General features: G+C 40.2%; 1 protein-coding gene across 7 annotated transcripts in view; it reads left to right on the top strand.

Annotated features, from left to right (window-relative positions):
* The window catches only part of CEP120 (centrosomal protein 120), a 69616-nt gene that overhangs the window by 3582 nt on the left and 39920 nt on the right, over positions 1–26114 (top strand). For 5 of the 7 annotated variants that reach the window (XM_073878588.1, XM_025860905.2, XM_073878590.1 and 2 more), the window contains 8 exons: positions 575–731; positions 2068–2182; positions 4550–4691; positions 8713–8861; positions 13181–13378; positions 22132–22359; positions 23598–23814; positions 24906–25083. In XM_073878588.1, coding sequence (XP_073734689.1) covers positions 575–731; positions 2068–2182; positions 4550–4691; positions 8713–8861; positions 13181–13378; positions 22132–22359; positions 23598–23814; positions 24906–25083 — 1384 coding nt within the window. Of the gene's footprint in view, positions 1–574; positions 732–2067; positions 2183–4549; positions 4692–8712; positions 8862–13180; positions 13379–22131; positions 22360–23597; positions 23815–24905; positions 25084–26114 lie in introns of those variants that run through there. The other 2 variants (XM_025860906.2, XM_073878591.1) reach the window with 2 other exon arrangements.

Genomic DNA, 26114 nt, shown 5'->3' with positions numbered 1-26114 from the left:
TTGCTAATTTGATTATTTCCCGACTCTCTGGATGACTTCACTGTTCTATATTAATAGCCGCTAGTGTAAGATCTAAAATTGGTGGAGTCACGCTTTTAATTGTTTAATTCTAAATGTCACTGAGATGGTGACTCAAGGACAGCATTGACATCACATGGGAAATGCAGCCTCTCAGGCCCACCCTAGACCTAGTGAACTAGAATCTACATTTTAACAGGATCCCCAGATGATTCTTGCACGTTAACCTTTGAGAAACACTAATTTACAACTTGTATGTGTGAGTACGTGCTAGGAGGTAGTTCGTGGAATACATAAGTCAACCAGATGCAGAACAATCCTGTGAAGTGGGTGTTAGAATGTCCCCCCAGGTAGAGGTGAGAAAACTGAGGCCTAAGAAGGGAAGTAGCTTGTCATAAGACAGTCAGCTGGGTGGTGGTCGAGCCCAGCCACTTGAGCTCTAGAGCCTCAGTTTCTAACCACTGCACCTAGCTTTTTTTTTTTTTAAACCACGTGCTAAAAGATCCTGTTTGATTTTTATATACTTCTGATTAACCTGTATAGTCTTTTATGCCAGGTCGCCATTTTCCCAAGCGTCCAAAGCATATGCTTGTAGTAGAAGCAAAGTTTGATGGAGAACAGTTGGCTACTGACCCTGTGGACCATACCGACCAGCCAGAATTTGCTACCGAGTTAGCCTGGGAGATCGACAGGAAAGCCCTCCATCAGCACAGGTGATGGTTATTTTCAGTTCCTTCTGCTCTGTTTTTTTAGGTCCCTAGAGACGAATAAATTTATGTCTTACTAGATTAGAGTAACAATGATAACATTTGTTGAGCGGTTTTGTAATGTGTTAGGAGATTTTCAAAGTACTTGGCAGTAATAGTTCACTTGAGCATCAGAACAATCCTGTGAAGTGAGTGTTAGAATGTCCCCCCAGGTATAGGTGAGAAAACTAGGGAAGTAACTTGTCATAAGACAGTCAGCTGGATAGTGGTTGAGCCCAGCCACTTGAGCTCTAGAGCCTCAGTTTCTAACCACTGCACCTAACTTTTTTTTTTTCCCCCGTGACGTCTGAGAGACTAGATAGTCTAGAAGGGAATAGATATTCTAGAAGGGCTGTAATGATGCTTACCCAATACTAAGTGTTGGAATTCATTGTAATTTCTATTACTTCGTTTATTATATACTTAACCTGGCTTGCCAAGGATATATAGAGACATGTATGTAGTAATTACATAAGAGACTCTTTCTAATTAATTTTATACTTGATTTTGGACATAAAAACACTTGGTGTCAATACATAAAACAGGCTTAAAGTTAGAATGTCTTATTTCATGAACTCAGATGCCTAGAAATAGGCAAGATCACAGATACTTGTATTTTAAAAAGCATTGAAAATATTTTTTTTCTGGGAAACACAAAATCACTTCATTCATTGCTGTGACTTAGGACTAGAGCAAATAAAATTACAAAGGTAAAAAATGCACGTCAGGAGAAAATTGTTTTTTTCTATGGCTAAATCCGTCCATGGATTTGTCTGGGGATTTGAAAGGGTAATAAATTCTCAGAGTAGATCAGAATTGTGTTTTCAGTGACTTTTGGAATAGTCTGTGATTTGTATGGTAATTAATTCTTAAGTTTATTTCATTATGTTAGTGACAGAAAGAGCTTTAAGCATATATGTGTATTTGTGGTTTTATGTGTGTGTGACAGTATAAGGAAAGCATTTTGAAATCAATCTTGAGGATTCATGGTAGTTTTTTACTTTAAAAGAGTTCTGTATATTATAGAAGCTTGAAAAACACTGCCCTAGAGCATCGCTTCTCAGATGGGAGAGACCAAGATTTTTGACGTGGTTTGAATATTACTTGGTATCAAGATAAAGAGGCATAATTAATAGTTGATGTCAATTGAAGAATTTTTCAGAAAATGTAGAATAGTTTTCGGTTATCCAACAAAATTATAATTGTCTTGATAGTAGTGGACAGCTTTTTCAAAGCTAACAGGACATCAGTTCAATATTAAGCAGGAGCTACTTTATCTCTAATGTAAATTGTTACCTTACAGGTTGCAGCGTACTCCAATCAAACTGCAGTGTTTTGCCTTGGATCCTGTATCTTCAGCCAAGGAAACTATAGGTTACATTGTTCTAGACTTAAGAACTGCTCAAGAAACAAAGCAGGTACTAGCCTTTCGAGTTTTGGTACTGATTCTGTTAGTTGATGATTTGTAGCAGATACCAGATTGCTGGAAAGGAGGTGGAACACTGGACCTGAAAGGTCGGGGGAGTGGCGGTTGGTTTGAGTCAGTGTGGCAGTTCTTACGTTTCAGTCCCTTCTTTGACCTGGAACTGTCTTTCTCAAAGAAAATTCTCTCTGAGCTCAAACATATGGTCACGTTGCTGTTACCTGGAGCTTGGCGTGTTCACCTGCCGAGCTTTGTTTTAGCGATGAGCGGTAAGCTCCCTGCAGTGTTGCTCACTTAAGTGAATGGCCCCCATTCTTCTTCCAGGCGTGCAGGCTAGGAGTCCAGGAGTCCTTCCCCACCCCTCCCTCTGCAGCCTCCACAGCCCCCCTTTTCTAGGTGGTTTCGGGCCTCCAGCCGCCCCGTCCTGATCCAGCTCCTCGTCTACATTCTCACTGTCCTTTCTTGACTTGGCTGTGGTAGTAGTCTTCCGATCGCTTTCCCTGCGCCCTGCTCCTTGTGTTCTTCGGTAGTCGTCGGAGCAAGTGAACTTACGGCAACGTGTTCAGGTGACCGAAACAGTAGGCACCCCCCTGCGCCCCCCGCGGACACACACGCACACAAAGAAGGAAAAAGAATTCAGGGTCTTGGTTCCTAGGTCAGTGCTTTCTGTCACCGAAAATGTCTCTTCCATCTTTCTACAATCTCTTCTAGCCTTTTTTTTATGTTACCGGCTTTGGAAATGCTTCCTTTCAGTTTTTGTTACTAACTTGCTTTTGTCACCACTCTCTTAAGAGAAGAAAGTAAACACACACACACACACACTTGCCATTTGAAGTCCGTTATTCTTGATTGGAGTCCTAAATTAGGATTCTGTGAAGAAAATGGATCTGTTACCAACATTTTCGCTGCTGGTAGCTATGATATTTACAAATGAGCCAGTTAGCCTGAATTTGGAATCCTTCAAAAGAAACTGAAATTTTAAAATGTTTTAAAAGAGGATCTGTTTCTCCTCCCTCCTTGGGTGTGCCTCAGCTCTCTGCACTCAGGTTCTAAAAAAGGTTTTCTTTCTGGAGTCTTAGCCCCACAACCATGTTTGTGCCCCTGATGTTTCACTTAACTAGCTTTACTACAACTTGAGCAAGACACCTCTGCAGTGGCTTTAGTTACAGAGAAGGTAGATTCTCTTAGGGGGAGGGTACCTGGGAGGGGGTCACGCCTGTAAATGCTCTTGACGTTCCCTGCCCTGCCCCCGGTCCTATATGACACTTTGTCATCATAGTTGCTTTTTCTCTCTATCGGAGTTAAGAAATGTTTCAGAATCAAGAGTTTTAGGAAAGTCAGATGTTGTCTTGCTTATTCTCTCGTGTTTATTAGCAGAGATAATTTGAATTGGTGAGTAGAATATATGAAGTTCAAAATAAATTGATTCTCCGTAAATGAACATAAACTCAGAAAAACCCAGATTTGTTTTTCTAAGTTATGTAACGGAAAAATAGACTAAATTTTCTGAGTCACTGAAACTCATTCTCAGGCTCATACTTAAAATGACAAAATATCTATGATGAAAAATACAGATACAAAATATCTATGATAAAAAATACTTGAGTTTTTGCTTTTAAAAAAAAACCTTGGGTGTGGATTTTTTTAAAGACTGTGGCCTAGTTAGTCCTATTTTACTTATCACACGTAACTTGATACAACATGGCAGCTTTTGGTTTTGATCTGTTTAAGCACTGGTTTCTGTGGCTTTAGGTAATAGTGGTCAGAGTAAGAATGCTCTATCCATGAATTACAGTGGTGCCCCTGCAGGAATGAAACACGTGGCCCTGGGCCATCATAGTACAGGCTGGCTTGAGTAGTAGAATTTCTCAGAATTACTGTGGTGAGGATGTTGAGGTCATTTAGGATGCTTGATGCTGTGACAAAGTCTTTATATTTCAGTCAGGTGTGTGGATCATAACCTAGAACTCTACCTCAGGTCTCTGCTTTAGTATTTTGTTAGTGCTTTTTTGTTTGTTTGTTTGTTAACACTAGCTTTCCTTTACCCTCATTTGATACATGCAGAACAAAGCAGAAATGGGGGCAGGCAGCAAAGGTATGCCAGAAAAAGTGAAAAATGAAGGGTAGGGAAGAGGAAGATTGGTAGTCTAAACTTCTTGTTTTTTTTTTTTTTCAAGAGGAAGTTCAGTTAGCTTCCTAAGCAGGATTAAATTCTTTGGAGGAAAACGTGAAAAATATTTTAAAAGAGGAGAAAGTACTGAGGAACTACAGGAGATATATTTGGAACCTTATAGGACATTGCCCACTCTTGTTGGATTTCCTATTAATTATTAAGGTGGTTTTGTTTTGTTTTACTCTTCAGGCTCCAAAATGGTACCAGCTGTTGAGTAATAAATACACCAAGTTCAAGGCTGAGATACAGATAAGCATTGCTTTGGAAACAGATACAAAGGCCCCAGTGGATAGTTTTAAAGCCAAAGGAGCCCCCCCTCGAGATGGAAAAGGTTTGTGCATCGTCTCAAAGGACATTCTCTGAAAAGTTTTAACTCTGGACTGTGACTTGAGGAATGGTGAGCGGTGTGATAGGGAAACACACAGAAGCGTGAACTGATTTTACTCGAGTGCATCAGACACACATTGTGAGATTGTTACACATGAAACACTTGCTGCTCTAAGCTCTTGTTTACAAAACCAAGAAATAGAACAAGATACTCTTTCATTTGGTCTATAACAGAAGAAAGCAGAAGTTTTTTTTTTGTTTTTTTTTTTTAAAGATTTTATTTATTTATTTGACAGAGAGAGACACAGCGAGAGAGGGAACACAAGCAGGGGGAGTGGGAGAGGGAGAAGCAGGCTTCCCGCGGAGCAGGGAGCCCGATGTGGGGCTCGATCCCAGGACCCTGGGATCATGACCTGAGCCGAAGGCAGACGCTTAACGACTGAGCCACCCAGGTGCCCCAGAAGTTTGTTTTCTTAAAAATTGATATTTAGGAAAATTTTCTTCCTAGGATGAGTGCCCTGTTCTCTCTTCCCTCACCTATGAACAGCACCTTCATATTTTTTATGCTGGGCTCACAAGCGTAGACAGATACCCTCTGTCTCCATACAAGGTTATTCTAATACCGTCGTGGTATTCCCTGCACTGCGCCTTTCTATCCCTGTGACTGACTCGTTCCGTAACTGGAAGCCTCTACCTCCCACTCTCCTTCATTCAGTTTGCCCTCACCCCCTTCCCCCGGCAACCATCAGTTTGTTCTCTGTGTATTTATAGTTATGGTTCTGCTAGGAATATATTTGGCATCATCTGCCAACAAAGACAGTTTTATGTCTTTATTCCTGCTCGGCATGCCTTTGTTTCCTTTGTTTGTCTTACCTCATTAGCCAGGACTTGCAGTATGATACTAAAGAGCACTGACGAACGGGGATATCCTTGCCTTGTTCCTGTCGGGTTTTTGTGGACGTTCTTCATCACATTGAGGAAGTTAGTCTCTATTTGTAGTTTGCTTAGGGTGTTTTATCATTACTGAGGTTTGGATTTTGTCGCATGCTTTTTCTGCATCTTTTGATGCCATCATGTGGTTTTTCTTTAGCCTCTTGTGATGGATCATAGTAACAGATTTTCCAGTGTTGAACTAGCCTTGCATACCTGAACAAAATTGCATTTGGTTGTGGTATACAGTTCTTTTTATACATAGTTGGATTCAGTTGACTAATATTTTGTTGAGAATCTGTGCTTGTATGTTAATAAGAGGTAGTGGTCTGTTGTTTTCTTTTTGTGTAATGTCTTGGTCTGGTTTTGACATCGGGGTAATGCTGGCCTCATAGAGTGAGTTAGGGATTATTACCTCTGCTTCTGTCGTCTGAGAAAGGTGACAGAGAATTGGTATATCTTCCTTGAATGTTCGCTAGAATTCACCAGTGAAGTCATCAGGGTCTGGTGCTTTCTGTTTTGTAAAGTTATTGATTCAATTTCATTAAAAGATACAGGCCTGTTCAGATTGTGTGAATTTGGGCAGATTTTGTCTTTCAAGGGAATTGGTCCATTTCATAGAGGTTATCAAATTTGTGTGTATAAAGTTGTTCTCATAGTATTCCTTCAGTATCCTTTTAATGTTGATGGAATCTGTAGTGATGTCCCTTTTCTGAAAATTGCATTTTCTCTACTTTTAGTAACATTGGCTAAATGCTTAATGGTTTGATTGATGTTTTTGGAGAGCCAGCTTTTCATTTCTTTGATTTTTTTTTTTCATTGATTTCCTGTTTCAGTTCCATTGATTTAAGCTCCAGTTTTTATTGTTTCTTTCCCTCTGCTGGCTTTGAATTTAATTTGCAAAAATTTGCTGCTCTTTTTCTATTTTCCTGAGATAGAAGCTTCGATTTTTGTGGTGTTTGTTTTGCTTTTTAGCATGCCTTGGAATTTTTTGTTGAAAGGTGGAGATGATACACTGGGTAAAAAGAAAATAGGCCTTTTTAGTAACCTAGAGGTAAAGTGTCAGGGGAGAGGAACCTTCTTGCAGTCCTGGGACTGAGTCTGTGTCTGGGTGAGCCTGTGCGCCCGCACCGCTTCAGCTTGTCCAGTCATAGATGTAGGGTGTACATTTTCGGCATGATGACTATCACAGAAGCAGTGCTCTGTTGTCATTTCATCTTTGCAGGTGGCGTACAATTTGGACTCGTCCCATTACTGCTGATACAATGATACTCATTTCGGTTACTTGATTAAGGTGTAGTGTGTATCTGTTCTCGACTGTAAATTCTTTTTTCCTTAAGTAATGAATATTTTGTGACTCATTATTAAAAAATTGTGAAAATACTCATTCCTTATCAAACCTTCAATTTACTTATAATTGTATAAGTGTGGACTTAAGAGTGTTCTCTTTTTGTTTAATGGGTTAAAATATTTATCATTGTGTGTCCCAGATTTGTGCAAGGAGAGCCCCTTCAAGCTGCTTCTGTTTCCCTTAGCCTGTCTCTATAATTCCTGGAGCTTTTTCTTGGTTTCTGGCATAGGAATATGGTACAGGCTGATGTTGTTCTTTCCTATCTCAGCCCCGGATTCAGCTGTTTGTTTAGGGAGCCCTGCTTCCTTTTAGCCAAGAAAGATGCTTAGGAGTCAAGGTCCAGGTGCAAGATATGCCAGTTGCTATTGGGCTGTTCTGCTCCCAGGGCTTTCCAGTGAAAATAGCGAGGGAATTGGTGCATGTGTACACACACACACACGCACACCGGCCACCATTACGTGCATCCCTGTTGTATGTGTGTCTGTCCATACATCTAGTGGACAGCGCACATCCACAGTGCCACCTTCAGTCTCCCCAGTCTTACACAAGCTTTATCCTAGTTGCTGTCCCTTTCCAAGCCTGTAACTCCCTGACACCAAGAGACCTGTCATAGTTACTCCTTTCCCTTCTAAGCTCTGCTAACCTTACTGTTTTTGTGGCTGTCTTTATTAAGGTGATTGTCAGATGTTGTGTAAGGGCTTTACTTTCATTGTTTAATTTGATCTTCTAAACAACATTATAAAAGCTTTGCAGAACAAAAAATGGAAACAAAGAAATCATATTTCAAAAACCGGTTTCCGCCATAAAACTGGTAAATGGTCCCCCCCCCCCAAAAAAAAACCAAAAAAACTGGTAAATGGCAGAATTGGGATTGGAATCTTGGTCTGTGTTACTGGAGCATCTGTGCGCTTAACTGTTATGCTATACTTAGCCAGTGCTGCAGGAAGTTCATTTCTTCAGGGTTAACCCTGCGTGCTGCCCCTCTCCCCCGCCCCCCCTTCAGAGTCCGAGCTGTCCTTTCAGCAGCCTGACTGCCTAGGGAAATGTTTGGTTTTAAACTCCTTTTCAAGCCAAAGGTACAATTTCTCAGGCTGCAAAATAGGAATCTGGAGAGGATTGCTTATTGATGGGGGATGCATGTATCTGAGGTGTGCGTTCTATCACTTCTCTAAATTGTTTCATGCTTTCCTCTTAATCTTGGAAAACTATCCCAGCGTTTGATCGTGGCATGGAGCAAGGCTGTAGGATCGGGCCTCTGCCCCACGTCTTCCCGCGTGTCAGTTCTCACCCAGTGATCCAGCACACCACACGCCCCCCTCACCTCTCCCACCACGTACTTTCTCTTCCCAGGCTTTGTTGTACAGTTCCTTCTGCCTGGAACACTGTTTTCTACTCCCTTATTCTCTGTTCATTCACCTTTCTCTTCTTAGCCACATTGGGCTGATGTTTCAGTTCCCAGTTTAAATTCACTTCCTTCGGGAAACCTATGATGCCTCTTCTCTGCGGTTTATTCAATTTTAAAATGTTACTGTAGTTCAAAATAGAAAGAAAATGGTGGTTAAATCAGGTTTCTTGGGAGAGTGTGTTAAAAAAAAAAAAAAAGAAAAGAAAAGAAACCTTACTGAGGTACTAACTATATCCGTGAAAACTGCCAAGCAAAATACAAAGCATGACCGGCTTTCAAAGTCTTACAGTGGTTTATGGCAAACTATAATGTAGTTTAATTGTGGTTTTCCCCATAAAGTAGCTGCCAGCCTATCTGGACTTGACCCCAAGGACATTGTGGCAGTCCTGAATGAGGAAGGAGGCTACCATCAGATCGGACCAGCAGAGTATTGCACTGACTCCTTCATCATGTCGGTGACCATAGCGTTTGCCACCCAGCTGGAGCAGGTGAGACTTTCCCTCTGATTAGTGATTCACAAAGAACTGTGAACATTGATTTTTTTTATATTAAAATTTGCCTTTTAGGTATTAAAAAGATTTGCAGGTGGACTTTTTTTACTTTAAAAAAATGTAGAAAAATGTTTTCACTGCAGGAAGTATTTCTGCTTTAAGAAAAAATAGTATAAATTGGTATGATTTTAGTAGTAAGAGGAATAAAAATTAAAATCTCTTAGGATTTAGAAGAAAGACTGTCCATAAACACTGTTTGCCACTGTGTGGCATGGTAAGGACTGGTCTGAAAGGATTTTTTTTAAAGTATTGAAAAAGTGACTTTTTGGAGAATTGTCCAATGTTGGGAACACTTGGTGTCAGTCATACTTCAATAGGTATCATCTGAGATTAGATTTTACCTTATTTATAAACTAACACATTTGCCAGTTACCGCTTCTTGGATGGTGCCAGGAGACAGAAGGTTCTTGGGTCAGAGACAAAGGACTGTACTACTCTCAGCACAGCACACACAGCATCCACATCTGCATACCGCCTGCTGCCTCCCTCACCCCATGTCCCAGGGGTGACACAGAGGGGCCAGTGGCCGCCCCACACGGAGTAGGTTTGTATCGCAGCTGAGGAGCACAGAACTGGGGGACTAGACCACTTGCATTGTAAACAGTCCTGGTCTCTCTCCAGGAAGACACTTAATCCCTCGAGGTTACCAGCTACACAAGCAACCCTGGGAAGTAGCCTGGGGGAGAGTGGTCTGGGCATTGCGATCTCGGTGCCCTCAGCAAGAAGTGCAGGGACGCTTAGGGCCCATGCCAACATTGCCTCATCACAAAAATGGCTCATCACAAAATGAGCTCTTACTCCATCGTCTTTCTCAGGGTCAAGCCCAGTTTTCTCGACATAGTGGTCTGTAGCAGCTGAAATAAATTAATAATTTCAAAAATAGAGAATATGGCTTATGACTTAAATTTTATCTTACTATTACCTTTCTTAGAGCTACAAAGCTCCCAAACAGTCCACATTTATAAGTGAAATACCTGTTAGTGACCATGTAGTGGTCACTTCCAAGTGACTTGGAAGAGTATCAGGTAATGATTTTTCTCAGGAAATATTTATAATTTTGTCATACCAAATTCATGCTTTTGCCTTTCTCCATCAGTTTCTCTTTTTCTTCAGAAAGCCCTGCTTATGGATTGCCCCACCCTAGTATGCCATTCTGGCTGGGGAAGGTCAGATGTCCACTGTCGCCATTAACCACATCAGGGTACTTGTTAGATAATGAGGCTACTATATTTTTACTGCGTTATTCAGTCGATACAAGGCATTTTACATTACCACTTTATTTGTAATTTTTTTCAACTCTCTAGGGAGGCATAATTGTTCCTCATCATTTACTGTGTGTCCTGTGAAATAGGCCTTATGCTAACTAATGTGTTTAGTCCTCTCTCTACTTTAGGGGATTATTACTTTCATTTTCAAGATCAGGAAACCATTTCTTAGGAAGGTTTTATAGCTAAGTAAATGGCCTGTGTATTTCTGGACATAGAGTCACTTCCCTTACTCTCTTGTTCCAGTTTTAGGCTCTCTTCCCTGTTATGCGGTTTTGGAGTAAGATGGATGTGCGTGGGGCTCACTTTCTCACTACTTACTCACTGCTTACTAGCTGGGCTCCTGTTCCACTTAGGCAGCATAACCTTTCTGAGGCTTGAGTTTTCTCAGTAGTAGAGTGGTGATAATACCACCTTTCCATATAAGAATGAGGGATGAGATAATATAACCAAAATGTCTACCATATAGTTTGTATGTGTGAAGCTACCTTTGTACATTAAAAGCTTGTTGGGAGTAATTGACCTATTGAATCCACAACTAAAACTAAAATAGTTCTTGGTAATACGAGGTGACTTACTGGGACCAGTCACTCAGTTTAATTTTTAAAAACTCAAAAACCGGATTGATAACTGGCTGTTGGCTCTCTCAGCTAAAAAGGAAGCCAAATAGGTCTCTCTAAAGAGTAAACGGAATTACCATGGAACCCAGCAATGTCAATGCTAGGTGTGAATCAAAAGAACTGAAAACAGGCATTCAAGTAAAAACGTGTACAGGAATGTACATAGCAGTATTCAGTCTCCAAACGGTGGAAACAACCCAACTGTCCGTCAGTGGATGAATGGATAAACCAAACGCATAGCCGTACAATGGAATATTACGCGACTGTAACGGAATGCGGTACTGACAGGTGTGTAGTGTGGGCAGACGTTGAACGCACGCCAAGTGAAAGAAGCCAGACACACAAGGCCACATGATGTGTGATTGCATTTATATGAAATACACTAGCATAGGTGAATCCATAGAGAGCCAGAGCAGATTTGTGGTTTCCTGGGGCTGGAGGAAGTGGGGAATGGAGGCTGCTTCATGGTTGCGGTGTTAGTTCTGGGCATGATGAGAGTGTTCTGGAGCCAGATGTGGTGACCAGTGCATGCACGGCCTTGTGAATGTATTCAGTGTTACTGAGGCGCACACACTTTTTAATGGTTAAAATGGTACATTTTCTGTTAGGTGTATTTTACAGTAACTAAAAAACACAAAAAATTGAGCCAATAGTCTGTTCATCTTTTGATATTGTTTAATATTTGTTTGCTTTTTTCATTATTTATAGACAAGCCAAGGGTTTTGTAAATTAGCCATTTAGTTTTCTCCTCAAGCTAGTGAAAGGTAATGTGAGAAAGCATCAAGCAACAAATAAAGCTAAGAAAAAAATACCTTTTCAGATGCACATCAGTGACTTAGGACATAATGCTATCATGTTGTAGAATGGAGGAATGAGCTAGGAGAAGGAAGACTGGATGGTGATAATCTTGCATTGCTCCTTTTCTTAAATATTGAATGTGGAGGGTTAAAAAAAAATACCTTCCAAATACAAAGATGTTAAAGGATTTTGAAAAGAATCTTTTCTTGGTGGGAATTAAAATTAAATATACTATGAAATATTTCAGGGCCACCTTAATTCTTAAAATTTTTATTGCGTTCTCATTATGGAAGAAACCAAAGGAAAAAGGTCTTATCTAATTAAACTCAGAAATAATCCCTGGTAAGGATACTATACTTTTGCCTCAGGCAGAAATTTTCCCATTCATATAACAGCTGACCGTGCTGGGTGGTGGAGTTGTACAATTGAACATGTATTCTCTCTTTCCATCTTTCTAAGAACCCTAAAAGAAATGGAGGTACAGAGCGATATAGTAATTTGTCCAAAGCTTCACAGTAAGCCGTTGATGGAACCAGGGTTGGGGCTTACTCCAGAATCTGCTCTTAACAACTGTAGGTGTATAAGTGCTGGCTCTCTCTAGATAAATTACTTGATTGAGACCTACTGAAACACAGCTTAATGTATGGGGTTAGAGTAAACATTTACTTCACATATAAAGATATACTTTATATGAAACACTGTCTTTACGCAAAATAAATGACTGTTGGATATTCACTGTATACTGAACATGGGGCTGTTTTATTCTAAGTGCTTAATTCTTTTATTTCCCCGAACTCCACAAGCTGTACTGTAACTCTGCTTGGCCTGACACTGTGTCTCAGATAACGGCCCTGTCAGGATATCATTATTGAGCAGCCCTCTTGTGTGATAACTACAATATACTTAGACCATCTCATATTGATGAATACAACAACTGTTTAACAACGTGCTAGTGAACGCTTAGAGTCTATTAGATATTTTATGGGCCAAGAATCTGTGTCTTTGCCATATGTGGCCATGAAACTATGAGCTTTGAAAAATAACACTCCTATTAAAGGAAATACCCTTTTGCAGCTTTCGTTTATAGGTTTCCTGGTTTTGACAGAGTGGCTAGAAAGCCTTTTTCTCAAAGGCCTGGACTAAGGTGTTATATTGAATAGCTTGGATTACGGTTGTTTAAAACCCTCCTCTTGTGAAGAGGGTGGCAGGGTAAGAATAAGATGAAATAAGGTATATGGAAATAAAGCTCAGTTTAAAATACTTGACCAGTTTCTTCCAGAAGAACTTGCATGTACTTGTTCATGGATCAGTCGAATGAAAAGTAAACTTGAAAACAACAGAAATCTCTAAAAATAATGGTAATCTCTGGGCTTTTCTGAGGTAAACCTTGAAAAATTAAACCAGTCATTCGGTTGTAATTTTTCAGAGATTTAGAAATTTTGAGTGAATAATTTTAAGACTTAGAAATAAAAAATTCAGCATTTTAGCAAATATCTTGCAATTCGTCAGGCATGCATAAGTATGTAGAGTGGCTTACACATTAATACTCTTTTCTTTTTCCTTAAATGTTTAGTTAATTCCATGTACTATGAAACTTCCAGAAAGACAGCCTGAGTTTTTCTTTTACTATTCTTTGCTGGGAAACGATGTTACAAATGAACCCTTCAATGATTTAATCAACCCAAACTTTGAGCCAGAGAGAGCGTCTGTTCGAATACGTAGCAGCATAGAAATTCTTCGTGTTTACCTGGCTCTTCAGTCTAAACTACAGGTAAGTATTGCAGAAAAAATATTTTTTTTTATTAGAGATGAATTTTTTTTTTAAGCTTCAGAGAGGTACGTAAACTTTTATTTCAGTAGTGAAGAGCATCTTTCTGCCACATCTTTTAATTGTTTAGGAATTATCCTGACTTGTAAAGACCTAGCATAACTGTTACTTCAGACTTTTAGGAGATCTTCTTCTTTACCTAGTTATTATGAAAAGAGGTGTATCAGTTGTCAGGCTTTATAGTAAAAAAATGCACCTGGAATCTAAAGCTGTGGGCTCAGGGAAAATTTCATCATTAATTAGTGGGCATAGTAGTTATACACACACAGATCACATGATGGATTTCAGAATTTATATACCTTATTGCTATTAAAAGCAAAGAAATAACTTCCTAAAGCCTGCCCTTGAATTGAGTACTTTTGTAAAGTAATTTTTTATTGGACTCTCCTTGAAAGTACTTAACCTGGTGAGAATGACTGTTTTATTTTTTATTACAGTTGCTTTTAATCAGACGGAAATGGGATAGTGAAATAAAGGATTAGGTCGTCATTTGTTTAACGCGATCAGTCATGAGATTTTGCTTGCAAAGTTGGGTGGGAGGTGGGAAGGGGCATGAAGAAATTATAGTAGAAGTAGGGGGTACCTGGGTGGCTCAGTTGGTTAAGCATTTGCCTCTTGATTTCAGCTCAGGGCATGATCGCGGGGTCGTGGATCATCGACGCAGGGGCGGGCCTCCGCACTCAGCAGGGAGTTGGCTTGACGTTCTCTCTCCTCCTGCTGCTCCTCCTCCCCTACCCGTGCCCTGTACTCTCTCTCTCAAATAAATAAATTTTAAAAAAGAAATTATAGTAGAACTAAATTTTGGAGGTGGTTCTGATAAACCCAAGAGACTAAATAGCGAAATACTCTATAAAATGATGAACTGCTTTTTTTTGCTGCATTTCATCTTTTCACATAGTTTTTAGCTTTCTCTAAACCTCTTGGAATTTTTTTCTATCTCTGACATACCAATCTTTACTGAAGTAATGATTTCTTTCTTAGTTTAATTCTCGTGGACATTTAAGTCCTAAAAATCCTTTCTCTTCAGCACACCAACAACATCATACCTAATAACATTAAAACTAAGTGACATTTCATTGCCGACATTAGAACTAAAATAGTTTCATTTTGTGATTGCTTTTTTTAAAAAATATTATTATGTTAGTCACCATACAAACATCATTAGTTTTTGATGTGGTGATCCACGATCCATTGTTTTCGTACAACACCCAGTGCTCCACGCAGAACGTGCCCTCCTTAATACCCATCACCGGGCTGACCCCTCCCCCCACCCCCTCCCCTCTAGAACCCTCAGTTTGTTTCTCAGAGTCCAGAGTCTCTCATGGTTCGTCTCCCCCTCCGATGCCCTCCCCCTCACTTTTCCCTTCCTTCTCCTAATGTCCTCCAAGCTATTCCTTATGTTCCACAAATAAGTGAAACCATATGATAATTGACTTTCCCTGCTTGACTCATTTCACTTAGCATAATCTCCTCCAGTCCCATCCATGTGGATGTAAAAGGTGGGTATTCATCCTTTCTGATGGCTGAGTAATACTCCATTGTATATATGGACCACATCTTTATCCATTCATCTGTTGAAGGACATCTCAGCTCTTTCCACAGTTGGGCTATTGCTGCTATGAACATTGGGGTGCATATGGCCCTTCTTTTCACTACATCTGTGTCTTTGGGGTAAATACCCAGGAGTGCAAATGCTGTTAATCATAGATTAACTCTATTTTTACATTTTTGAGGAACCTCCACACTGTTTTCCAAAGTGGCTGTACCAACTTGCATTCCCACCAGCAGTGTAAGAGGGTTCCCCTTTCTCCACAACCTCTCCAACATTTGTTGTTTCTTTCCCTGTCCATTTTTGCCATTCTAACTGGTGTAAGGTGGTATCTCAGTGTGGTTTTGATTTGAATTTCCCTGATGGCTAATGATGAGGAACATTTTTTCATGTGTCTGTTAGCCATTTGTTTGTCTTCTTCAGAGAAGTGTCTTTTCATATCTTCTGCCCACTTTTTGACTTGATTATTTGTTTTTTGGGTGTTGAGTTTGAGAAGTTCTTTATAGATCTTGGATACCAGCCCTTTGTCTGTAGTGTCATTTGCAAATATCTTCTCCCATTCTGTGGGTTGCCTCTTTGTTTTGTTGACTGTTTCCTTTGCTGTGCAGAAGCTTTTTGTCTTGAAGTCCCAAAAGTTCATTTTTGCTTTTGTTTCACTAGCTTTTATAGATGTATCTTGAAAGAAGTTGCTGTGGGCGATGTCAAAGAAGTTACTACCTATGTTCTCTAGGATTTTGATGGATTCCTGTCTCACACTGAGGTCTTTCATACACTTTGAGTTTATCTTTGTAAATGGTGTTAGAGAATGGTCGAGTTTCATTCTTCTGCATGTGGCTGTCCAATTTTCCCAGCACTATTTATTGAAGAGACTGTCTTTTTTCCATTGCATGTTTTTTCCTGCTTTGTCAAAGATTATTTGACCATAGAGTTGAGGGTCCATATCTGGGTTCTCTTCTGTTCCATTGGTCTATAAGTCTGTTTTTGTGCCAGTACCATGCTGTCTTGGTGATCACAGTTTTTTGGGTTTTTTTTAAAGATTTTATTTAATTGACAGAGGCACAGTGAGAGAGGGAACACAAGCAGGGTGAGTGGGAGAGGGAGAAGCAGGCTTCCCGCTGAGCAGGGAGCCCGATGCAGGGCTTGATCCCAGTTTTGTAATACAGCTTGAAATCAATCAGGCAACGTGATGCCCCCAGCTTTGTTTTTCTTTTTCAGCATTTCCTTGGCGATTCGGGGTGTTTTCTGATTCCATACAAATTTTTGGATCGTTTGTTCCAGCACTTTGAAAAATGTCATTGGAATTTTGATTGGGATGGCATTGAAGGTATAGATTGCTCTGGGTAGCATAGACATTTTAACAATGTCTATTCCTCCGATCCATGAGCATGGAATATTTTTCCATCTCTTTGTGTCTTCTTCAGTTTCTTTCATGAGTGTTCTGTCGTTCCTAGAGTATAGATCCTTTGCCTCTTCGGTTAGGTTTATTCCGAGGTATCTTATGGTTTTTGTTGCTATTGTAAATGGAATCGTTTCTGTAATTTCTCTTTCTACAGTTGCATTGTTAGTGTATAAGAAAGCACCTGATTTCTGTGCATTGATTTTGTATCCTGCCATATTACTGAATTGCTGTATGAGTTCTAGTAATTTGGGGGTGGAGTCTTTTGGCTTTTCCACATAAAGTATCATGTCGTCTGTGAAAAGAGAGAGTTTGACTTTTTCTTTGCCAATTTGAATACCTTTTATTTCTTTTTGTTGTCTGATTGCTGTTGCTAGGACTTCTAGTACTATGTTGAATAGTGGCAAGAGTGGGCATCCTTGACGTGTTCTTGATCTTAAGGGAAAGGCTCTCAGCTTTTCCCCCATTGAGGATGGTATTTGCTGTGGGTTTTTCATAGATGGATTTTATGAACTTGAGGAATGTTCCCTCTATCCCTATACTCTGAACAGAGTTTTAATCAGGAAAGGATGTTGTATTTTGTCAGATGCTTTTTCTGCATCAATTGAGAGGACCATTTGGTTCTTCTCCCTCCTCTTATTAATGTGTTCTATCACGTTGATTGATTTGCGAATGTTGAACCACCTTGCATCCCGGGGATAAATCCCACTTGGTCGTGGTGGATGATCCTTTTAATGTATTGTTGGATCGTATTAGAGAGGATTTTGGAATCCATATTCATTAGGGATATCAGTCTGAAATTCTCCTTTTTGATGGGGTCTCTGCCTGGTTTGGAGAGCAAGGTAATGCTGGCCTCATAGAATGAGTTTGGAAGTTTTCCTTCTCTTTCTATTTTTTGAAACAGCTTCAGTAGAATAGGTATTATTTCTTCTTTGAATGTTTGGTAGAATTCCCCAGGGAATCCATCAGGCCCTGGACTCTTGTTTTTTGGGAGGTTTTTGATCACTGCTTCAATCTCGTTACTGGTTATTGGCCTATTCAGGTTGTCGGTTTCTTCCTGTTTCAGTCTTGGCAGCTTATAGGTTTCCAGGAAGGCTTCATTTCATCCAGATTGCTCAGTTTATTGGCATATAGTTGTTGATAATAATTTCTAATAATTGTTTCTATTTCCTTGGTGTTTGTCGTGATCTCTCCCCTTTCATTCATAATTTTATTAATTTGGGTCCTTTCTCTTTTCTTTTGGATAAGTCTGGCCAGTGGTTTATCGATCTTATTAATTCTTTCAAAGAACCAACTTCTAGTTTCATTGATCTGATCTACTGTGTTTCTGGTTTCTAATTCATTGATTTCTGCTCTAATTTTAATTCTCTTCTAATGCGTGGCTTAGGCATCGTTTGTTGCTTTTTCTCTAGTTCTTTAGTGTAGAGTTGGTGAATTCGGGATTTTTCTATTTTTTGAGTGAGGCTTGGATGGCTGTGTATTTCCCCCTTAGGACCGCCTTTGCAGTATCCCATAGGTTTTGGACCGATGTGTTTTCATTCTCATTGATTTCCATGAATTGTTTAAGTTCTTCTTTGATTTCCTGGTTGATCCAAAGATTCTTGAGCAGAGTGGTCTTTAGCTTCCAAGTGTTTGAATTTCTGTCAAATTTTTTCTTGTGATTGAGTTCCAGTTTTAAAGCATTGTGGTCTGAGAATATGCAGGGAATAATCTCAATCTTTTGGTATGGGTTGAGACCTGATTTGTGACCCAGTATGTGGTCTACTCTGGAGAAAGTTCCATGTGCGCTCGAGAAGAATGAGTATTCTGTTGTTTTAGGGTGGAATGTTCTGTAAATATCTGAGGTCCCTCTGGTCCTCAGTGTATCATTCAAAGCTCTTGTTTCTTTGTTGATTTTCTGCTTAGATGATCTGTCCATTGCTGAGAGTGGAGTATTGGTCTCCTATAATTAACGTATTGTTATCAATATGACTCTATTTTGGTTAACAGTTGGCTTATGTAGATGGCTGCTCCTGTGTTGGGGGCATAGATATTTACAATTGTTAGATCTTCTTTTTGAATAGACCCTTTAAGAATGATATAGTGTCCTTCTGTGTCTCTAATTACAGACTTTAGTTTAAAACCTAATTTGTCTGATATAAGAATTACTACCCCAGCTTTCTTTTGAGGTCCACTGGCATGGAAGATGGATCTCCATCCCTTCACGTTCAGTCTGGATGTATCTTTAGGTTCACAATGAGTCTCTTGTAGACAGCATATGGATGGGTCCTGTCTTTTTATCCAATCTGCAACCCTGTGCCGTTTTATGGGAGCATTTAGGCCATTCACGTTGTGAGTGATTATTGAAAGATATGAATTAATTGTCATCATGTTGCCTGTGAAGACGTTGTTTTTATAGATTGTCCCTGTAAATTTCTGTTGTATATCATCACTCTTGGGGTCTTTCTCCTTTTATAGAGCCCCCCTTAATATTTCTTGCCGGGCCGGCTTAGTGGTCACATATTCTTTGTTTCTGCCGGTCGTGGAAGCTCTGCATCTCTCCATCCATTCTAAAGGACAGCCTTGCCGGATAAAGTATTCTTGGCTGCATATTCTTCTCATTTAGTACCCTGAATATGTCTTGCCAGGCCCTTCTGGCTTGCCAGGTCTCTGTGGATAGGTCTGATGTTATTCTGATGTCCCTCCCTCTGTACGTAAGGAATCTCTTCCCCCTAACTGCCCTTAACATGGTTTCCTTGGTTCTAAGATTTGCAAGTTTTACTATTACATGCCAGGGTGTTGGCCTGTTTTCCTTGATCTTGGGAGAGGTCCTCTCTGCCTCTAGGACGCAAATATTTGTTTCATTCCCCAGATTAGGGAAGTTCTCAGCTACGATTTGCTCAAATACATCTTCTAGTCCTCGCTCTCTCTCCACCCCCTGGGGGATTCCAATTATTCTGACATTGGAACGCTTCATGGTGTCACTTATTTCTCTGATTCTATTTTCATGGAGTCTGAGTTGTTTTTCCCTGGCCTCCTCTTTTCCCTTTTTATCTATTATATTGTCTTTCAGGTCGCTTATTCGTTCTTCTGCCTCACTTACCCTAGCTGTTAGATTATCTAGATTGGATTGGATCTTCATTGATAGCATTTTTAAGTTCTGCCAATTCAGCTTTCATTTCTGCCCTTAGAGACTCTATGTTGCGATTAATTGATTTCTCCATTCTAGCCATTGTCTTCACAATTGCTACCCTGAATTCCATCTCCGACGTCTTGGTTAGATCTGCATCCATTTGTAAATCTGCAGCATAAGTCATAATCTCGGAGTCTTTTCTATTTTGGGGGTTCCTCCTCCTAGTCATTCTGTTGATGGGTGTTTGAGGGAATGTATAGAGTCCAAATTATTGACAAGAACCCAAGCAAGATGCACCTGTTTTCTTGGGACCTTAGGGTTGCTGGCCTCTTGTTTTCCCAGCCTGTCTTCTGGGGGAGGGGTCTGCCATGCTGTTACTCAGGCAACCCTGTTTGGGCGGAGCTGCCCTGCCCCCCTGTGGCGGGAGATGGGCTCCGCGAGAATCAGTTTTTGGGGCTTTTGTTCTCTGGCAGCTTTCCCTGTTGGCCTTCTGCATCTGTTCCGCGAGTAAGAGCAGAAGAGACCGTTTCCAACCCTCTGCCTCAGAGCAGAGAGACCGCAGTCTGTTCTTCAGTGAGCTCTCCAGGCCATACCGTCTCTGTTTCTGTCTGTGCTGCTATAAACTGCAGCAGCCTGGGTTGTGCACCCCTCTGCAGTGCTCCCAGTCCTCACCTCCAGGTTAGGGCAGGTCTCTGCTCTTTGTCCTTCTAAAATCGCCAGTCGCCCCCAGATCACACGTATGACCCTGCCGCTCCGGGTTTCCGCCCGCTCCTGTCCCGCTGCTACCGGTCTGCGAGTCTGTGCCCTGTCCCCAGCGGGCGAGGCTGTCACTCACTGGCAGTGTAGGATCCCCACGGCCAGGCACCCTCCCGCTGCCGTTTATCTTCCACAGAATCACGGCTCCCAGCTTCATACCTCAAAACCAACCGCCTGCGATATTCTGTTTGTAGAGATCCAGATCTTACATCTCAGGCTGGTTTCGTGGGTGCTCAGTGGTCTGGTAGATATCCAGCTCAATTCCGGGGACCGGTTGAAATAGGGTCCCTTACTCCTCCGCCATCTTTCCTAACCCCCTCATGTTGTGATTGCTTGTTGTGATTGCTTATCGTGAATTTGAATGCCATGTTTGCCCGTACAGTAAGGTAAAATCCTAGAGTAAGGTAAAAAAAAAAAAAAAGGTTTTTAGCACATAACCTGAACAGCCATTTTTTTCCTGTGCTTTTTTTTTTTTTTCTTAAAGATTTTATTTATTAGAGAGCACAAGCAGGGGGAGTGGCAAGCAGAGGGAGAAGGAGAGGGAGCCCTACACAGGGCTTGATCCCCAGATCCTGGGATGATGAACTGAACCAAGGCAGATGCTTAACTGTGACTGAGCCACCCAGGTGCCCTCCCCCTTTTTTGTAGTTTCAGAAGGGGGTAATGTTGAAGTTTTGATTAGATGTCAGTGATAAACAGTACAGTCCACCCGAGAGGTATTCTGTTTTACCTTGTACTGGTGAACACTGTTTTATATATAAAATCTGAAAAGCAAGAAAAGAGAAAGAAACACTAAAGATGTTTTACGGGTGAATAAAACAAAATTATTTCAGGGTCTTTAGAGGCTGGATCCACTAACTTTTTTTGTTTTGTTTTAGAACTGTTTATTTTTTTTAAAGATTTTATTTATTCATTTGACAGAAACACAGCGAGAGAGGGAACACAAGCAGAGAGAGTAGGAGAGGGAGAAGCAGGCTCCCCGCTGAGCAGGGAGCCCGATGCGGGGCTCGATCCCAGGACCCTGGGATCACGACCTGAGCCGAAGGCAGACGCCTAATGACTGAGCCACCCAGGCGTCCCTAGAACTGTGTTTAAATTGGGGCGCCTGGGTAGCTCATTCAGTTGAGCGTCTGCCTTCTGCTCGGGTCATGATCCCAGCGTCCTGGGATCGAGCCCCACATCGGGCTTCCCTGCTCAGCGGGAAGCCTGCTTCTCCCTCTCCCACTCCCCCTGCCTGTGTTCCCTCTCTCGCTGTGTCTCTCTCTGTCAAATAAATAAAATCTTAAAAAAAAAAAAAACTTTAAATTAATGTTGAAATGGAAATAGAAAAAAATGCTTGAAGTATTAGTTTTCTGTTTACATTCACGTATTCATGATACAACTGGTGAAACAGCATGGTAAAATATTAAAGTAACCATAGCTCCTGAAAGAGAGAAGGGTGATAATGTATGAGTATACAGTATTGAGAGAAAAAGTGAAAGAGAATGGCTTTATTATTGAGTTCTTATTATTTTTATATATATTATTATAACATATATATTATATGTATTACATATTATATATATTTTATATATATTTATATATAATTATATATATTACATATTATATATTACTATGAGTTCTTTATTATTGAGTAAATTTTGTGCCTTATCAACAATTTTAACCATCAAGTATAAGATGGTTAATCTTTTACTCAAACAGACTCCATGCTGAGCGTGAGTGTGGAGCCCGACGCAGGGCTTGATCCCACAGCCCTGAGATCATGACCTGAGCCAAAACCAAGAGTCGGATGCTCAACTATTGGCGCTCCTTTCTGTTAAGTTCATGTGTTTAGGAGACAGGAGAGACTATTAAGCCTATTCGGATTTTCTCTTTCACATTAGATCCATCTTTGCTGTGGAGACCAGTCACTTGGAAGTACAGAAGTACCCTTAACTGGACTACTGAAAAAGGGGAGTACAGAAATCAACCAGCGCCCCGTCACAGTTGAGGGTGCTTTTATTCTCGACCCTCCAAACCGAGCCAAACAAAAGCTTCCACCTATTCCTGTGGAGCTGGCCCCCACTGTTGGTGTGTCTGTGGCTCTGCAGAGAGAAGGCATAGACGCCCAGGCAAGTAGTGACCGTCCATCCCCTCCTTCAGCTTCTGCGGTGTCACTTGGGACTACTCATAAAAGTTGAACTTCAAAAGAGTTACCTTGCGTAAGAAATATTAATTAGTGGCCTACATTACATGATACTTCCTTTCTGAAAAGTACTGTGGCTTCCCAGCTATACTTTATTAAGTGTTTATACAGAGCCTTTGCATACAGTCTTGTCTTTTTTTTTTTTTTTTAAAGATTTTATTTGTTTGAGAGGGAGAGAAGAGAGAGCACGAGCAGGGGGAGGGGCAGAGGGAGAGCAAAATGCAGACTCCCCACTGAGCAGGGAGAGCATGACTTGAGCTGAAGGTAGACACTTAACCAACTGAGCCACCCAGTGGTGGTGAACACCACGCCCCCTACCCTTTTTTTAAAGATGCATTTATTTTTAGAGAGGAGGGGGCAGAAGGAGAGAATCTCAAGTGGATTCCCAGGTGCCCCCATACAGTCTTCTCCTGTAGTAGGAACTCTTCCCCCCCGCCCCCAACTCATGGTCAGTCACTGCCAGAAAAGGAATCCCTGTGAATGAGAATGTTGTTGGACCTAGTTTCTGGGAATCTGCATTAATGGTAATTGTTTCGGTTGACCCTGCTTGAGCTAAGACAAAAATTCTTGGTTCATTGGTGCTTTGTGGTCCTCATAGTCTCTTTAGGCAACAGAGATGGGTATTCGTTTGGATGTATATACGTTTTTTGATTGTACGTAGCCCCAGAATCAACTTTAATGTACTGTTATTTTGAAGAACTGATCTTTATGTAGGTTATGGATTAAAGCTGGAAAAACCGAAGTGAGAGTTTAAGTATATGCATATACATATATATTTTTAGAAGAAAGTTGAACAAAGGAGAGGAAGAAAATCATGTTAGATATGTTTTTGTTTTAGTAACAGGCCTCCATTGTGTTTATTTCCCTGGTAATAACCATTCCCAGGGACACCTGGCCTGACTTGTTATATCAAATATACCTTCTTACAAGTTAGGATGCATTTTGATACTCAGCTCTGGATATCATATTTCCTTCCTGTTCATCTTCCTTTTTCTGGTCCTAGATGCTATAAGAAAATTTGCAAATTATGAAGAAAAATAGACTAGGAATATCCAAACTGGGAAAGGAAGCTTTTATTTTTTTAAAAAAACAACATCACGTTTTTTGCTTAATTATGAAGGAAAGTGCTTTGCAAATTATACTTTATTTAAAAATTGTTTTTAGTCTTTAATTGAATTAAAGACCCAGAACGAACATGAGCTACAGCATTCAAAGAAGCGAGTTTTAACTCCTATAAAAGAGAAGACACTCACTGGGCCAAAGTCACCAAGCGTGTCCCCTGTTCCACCTCAAAACCCATCACCTTCCACAAAAGATGATGTAACAGGAAGTGAAGTGGAAAGCTTGCAATATGATAAGGACACAAAACCAAATCCAAAGGGTAAGATGTTCTTTTTACAGATTTTTTAGGTGTACATTTTGTAGCCATCGAATTAATGATTAAGAGAGTTTTCACAGTTTATAAGTAAATTGTGAGCCTTTTTTTTTTTAAGAGCCAAAATGTATAGTGATATAAAAAAATTCAGTTTAAATTGAATTAAATTTAAATTGAGTCTATAACTTCATCATAGAACTTGGTAAAAGGTAAGAGAATTTTTCAATTACTCTTACTTTAGAAACAGTAGCTTATTGAGAAGAAATTACAGCAAATAGGTCTTTTGAACATATTTTTAGCCAGTAAACACTTAAATATTGTGAATTCATTGAAATTTTAGAAGAGCTACTGCCTACTATAATAATCATTAGACTCATTTTTGATCTTACAGTTAAGGGAGAGACTGAGAATGATTTTATCTGGTTTTACAAACTTTTTTCATTGCTGCATAAGGATCTGCAGTTACATTTCCTAGTGTAAGTAATTAGAATAGTGGTGGATTAGGAGTCAGAAGTTAAGATGCAAGTGATCACTTGGTCACTGAGTAGCTGGAGGACTTGGACTACTTGCTAAACATCTCTGGTCTGTAATAGGATTGAACTAGATAGCTCTTTTTGTTAGACTGTGTCATATGTGCCTAAAATAGCCAAAACTACTTCTTAAAAAGTGATGTAATTCTTATCTGCTCTAAATCTGAGGATAACCCTTCAAATACTCAGTTACGTGTAGCTGCCTCTTGGAAAGAAGTTGGTGCCTGCCAGGCTGATGGCACACATCACAGCGATGCTAGTGTATGCTTTTAGGTTTTGCAGTCTGTGTGAAGAGTAAGCTCTTTTTCACACAGCTCTAAAACGGGAATGAAAGCCTACATCATTTTGGGTAAGTCCCTTGAAGTTGATGGCTCAGTTCATATGTTTATGAAAGCAAGTGATCACTCACTGTTCCTTGCTTGAAGGTAAATGAGAGTTTTTTTTTTTTTTTTTTTAAGGAAAGTGCCATGCTTAATGTAAATGAGATGTCTGTAAGTGATATAAATAACTTAAGAGAAACTGTTACCAAGTGGCATTTTTTCTTTGGAATTTTTATGTTCATTCTAGCCATCAGTTCTTCTGCACCTGCCTCGGCAGTCCAGCCAGTGCCCGCATCCCACGCTTCAGAAACAGCCTCCGGACAGAAGATTGCTGTGCCAGCGACATCACATCATTTTTGCTTTTCAATAGACTTAAGGAGTATCCATGATTTGGAAGTTGGTTTTCCAATCAACTGTATATTAAGGTGTGATCCGATTTTGTCTCCAAGTACTATTTTTTGAAGAGCACATGCCTTTCCTCTCTTTGGAAATTGCAGAGGGAGAATTATCACCAAAGAGGTTCAAACAGTTGTTAAACCCCTGAATGGAAAATGGGGCCAGGCTCTATCCTCATGACTTTGAATTTAAACCAGGGCAGCATTGGTGGTAGGAGAGCTAATACTAACTGTAGGTATTGATGACAATTTATTCATCCTCCTTTGTAAAAACAAAACAAACAAAAAAAACAAAGTGACTCTTGAACTGAAAAGGCGTTGTTTCTAGAAAAGGTATCCTAGGTCAAAATAAGGGAGGTGTGGTATCTGACTTTTCTCTAAGACTTCATTATAATGGGGGAGTTGTGTCCTAATACCTACCCTTGGTAACTGAGACCGTAAGAACCATACTTAATGAACTGCAAGTGGAATGTGTTCACCCTGTCCCATATAAAAAATTGAAATACATATATATTTCAGCCAGTTAAATGGCTTTACTCACTAGCTTGTTTTTTTTTAATTTTTATTTATTTATTTTTTAAAGATTTTATTTATTTATTTGAGAGAGAGAGAATGAGAGCATGAGAGGGAAGAGGGGAAGCGGGAGAAGCAGAACCCCCGCTGAGCAGGGAGCCCGATGTGGGACTCGATCCCGGGACTCCAGGATCATGACCTGAGCCGAAGGCAGTCGCTCAACCAACTGAGCCACCCAGGCGCCCACACTAGCTTGTTTTTAACAGTAATACATTTTCATCAACTTTTGGCTGAAATGTATATTAAATGTAATAAAATAATGTGTTTTAGTTTGGAGTATTTAGTTTTTCCTTATAAATTTCTTTGGAGCAAGCATTAGCATTTCTAATAAAGTTGTTGCTCCTTATGTGGTTAAAATACAAAAATCTTTCTGTCATTTGGGATTGCCAATGGCAGGAACGTCAGCCACTACACAGCGCTCCCTGCTGGTATTTAAGGCATACCTGCTTTAGATGCATAAATTAACTCCTTGTATCTCAATTTTTCAG

This window comes from Callorhinus ursinus, unplaced genomic scaffold, assembly GCF_003265705.2.
Source record: "Callorhinus ursinus isolate GAN/ISIS: 27379988/994484 unplaced genomic scaffold, GSC_fseal_2.0 scaffold30, whole genome shotgun sequence".
NCBI classification, from domain to species: domain Eukaryota; kingdom Metazoa; phylum Chordata; class Mammalia; order Carnivora; family Otariidae; genus Callorhinus; species Callorhinus ursinus.
Note: the sequence above shows the minus strand (reverse complement) of the source record. Positions and strands in the feature narration are given on the sequence as shown.